The 1,595-nt window shown below is 34.0% G+C and overlaps 1 protein-coding gene across 1 annotated transcript; it reads right to left on the bottom strand.

Moving 5' to 3' along the window:
- Positions 1–116: 116 nt before the first annotated feature.
- On the bottom strand, positions 117–1,480 carry LOC111441445 (bidirectional sugar transporter SWEET7b-like). Its single transcript, XM_023078436.1, has 5 exons — positions 1,285–1,480; positions 985–1,201; positions 744–905; positions 544–663; positions 117–474 (listed from the first exon to the last, which is right to left on the bottom strand). The coding sequence occupies exons 1-5, from the start codon at positions 1,362–1,364 to the stop codon at positions 361–363; spliced, it is 693 nt and encodes a 230-aa protein (XP_022934204.1). The 5' UTR covers positions 1,365–1,480; the 3' UTR covers positions 117–360.
- Positions 1,481–1,595: the final 115 nt, after the last annotated feature.

Genomic DNA, 1,595 nt, shown 5'->3' with positions numbered 1-1,595 from the left:
AAAAAAAAAAAAAAAAAAAAAAAAAAAAAAAAAAAAAAAAAAAAAAAAAAAAAAAAAAAAAAACACAATTCATTAATAACTTAAAGTTCAAACATTTCAAACCCTAAATCTTTTCCTTTTGGGTCGCCCAGAATTACAACAGGGAAATAATAGAGCTAAAACGAAAAACCTGCTAAACGGCGTCGTATCCAAAGTGAATGAGAGAAATCAAGCCGACCCACCGGACCCAATTCCGCGTCCAATACATAAATACAACCGTAATTATAGGAATCTAAGAAAACAAGTTTGAATTGAAGAAACACTCTCACAATTGGATCTAAAAATACAAAACTTTTTTTTTTGTTAACAACACATTTCATATCAATAAACTGTATCTGCTCCTTCCACGGGTATGTTTTTGGACCAATTAACGCAGTAGTAACCATATGTAATGACTTGGAGAAGACCTGAAATCACTCCAACACCATTGTTTATCTGCAAGATTCAATTCATATCATATCCATATATTTATTTATAAACATTTGTGGACATAATTATAGGTACCTGCATGTAGATATCATGTTTGAGAATGGCATAAGCTGTCCACACACAGGCATTGAGGAAGCTTGTGAATGAAACAGCCAACGAAATATGTTTTACACTCTTTGTTGTTACCATCTCCATCTATAATCAATCAATCAATCAATGAAGATATTATTAATTCTTAATTTGGATGATGATATGTTATTAACAAAATCACTTACCACGCCGGTGAGAGAAGAAATATAGATCACCATATTGAAAGTATTACAAATAACTCCCATCATCAGCGATCTAGTTTTGGTTTGTTGCAAGAGTAGCATTGTGATAGCAACAATGATTGCCATAAATATGAGCTCCATCACAACCCAAATACCCAATGTCTTCTGAAATCATAAGACGAACCCCAATTATGGTTAGTATGAATATGACAAGAAAAAGAAGAAATTAATGAAAGAAAAATACCCGTTGTTTGTGATGGGCAAAAATGGAGAAGATGGCTAAATAAAGGAGTTGAAGAAGCAAGCCAATAACATTAACTGGGAGGAGCAGAATGTGGTCGGGGTGAATAAAGGGCATTCTATAGAACACCCAAAGCATAGAGCTTAGAAGATTTGCAAGGTGAGGATGTAGGTGGAAGCCCTCCACCGAGTTGGTGTTTATGATTTTGTAAAATGTTGGCCTGATAAATGGAGAAATGTAAACAATAATATTATTGTGTATGGTTAAGGGTAAGAAACAAAGAAGGAACAAGAGATAGCTTACAGTGGAGAGAAGAAGAGGGTGAAGGAGATGAGATTGCCGAGTATGGCAACCATATTCTGAGCAACAGTGGCACTCACCATTTGTGTTGTGGACAAGAAATTGAAGCACAAAGAGCAAGGGGAAAATAATTGATACAAAGCTAAGAAGAAGAAGAAGAAGAAGAAGAAGCGTGGGTGACAGCTAACTACGGGGAAGCCCGGGAAGGAAAAAAAAAGCTGAAAGGTGGGTCCACTACAACAAATATGATTTATTATAGCTGTTTTTTTTTTTTTTTTTTTTTTTTTTTTTTTTTTTTTTTTTTTTTTTTTTTT

Source organism: Cucurbita moschata, unplaced genomic scaffold, assembly GCF_002738365.1.
Source record: "Cucurbita moschata cultivar Rifu unplaced genomic scaffold, Cmos_1.0 Cmo_Scf00004, whole genome shotgun sequence".
In the NCBI taxonomy this organism is placed as follows: Eukaryota; Viridiplantae; Streptophyta; class Magnoliopsida; order Cucurbitales; family Cucurbitaceae; genus Cucurbita; species Cucurbita moschata.
The sequence above is the reverse complement of the archived record's forward strand: the minus strand, read 5'-3'. Positions and strand labels throughout refer to the sequence as shown.

What these genes read in the sequence shown, in the direction of transcription:
- LOC111441445 (XM_023078436.1), bottom strand. Translation starts at nt 1,364, where the DNA reads ATGGTGAGTGCCACTGTTGCTCAGAATATGGTTGCCATACTCGGCAAT. An exon ending in TTGCCCATCACAAACAACGG is followed by an intron (nt 906 to 984) that starts GTATTTTTCTTT and finishes TTATGATTTCAG; the next exon opens with AAGACATTGGGTATTTGGGT. An exon ending in TTTCTTCTCTCACCGGCGTG is followed by an intron (nt 664 to 743) that starts GTAAGTGATTTT and finishes GATTGATTATAG; the next exon opens with ATGGAGATGGTAACAACAAA.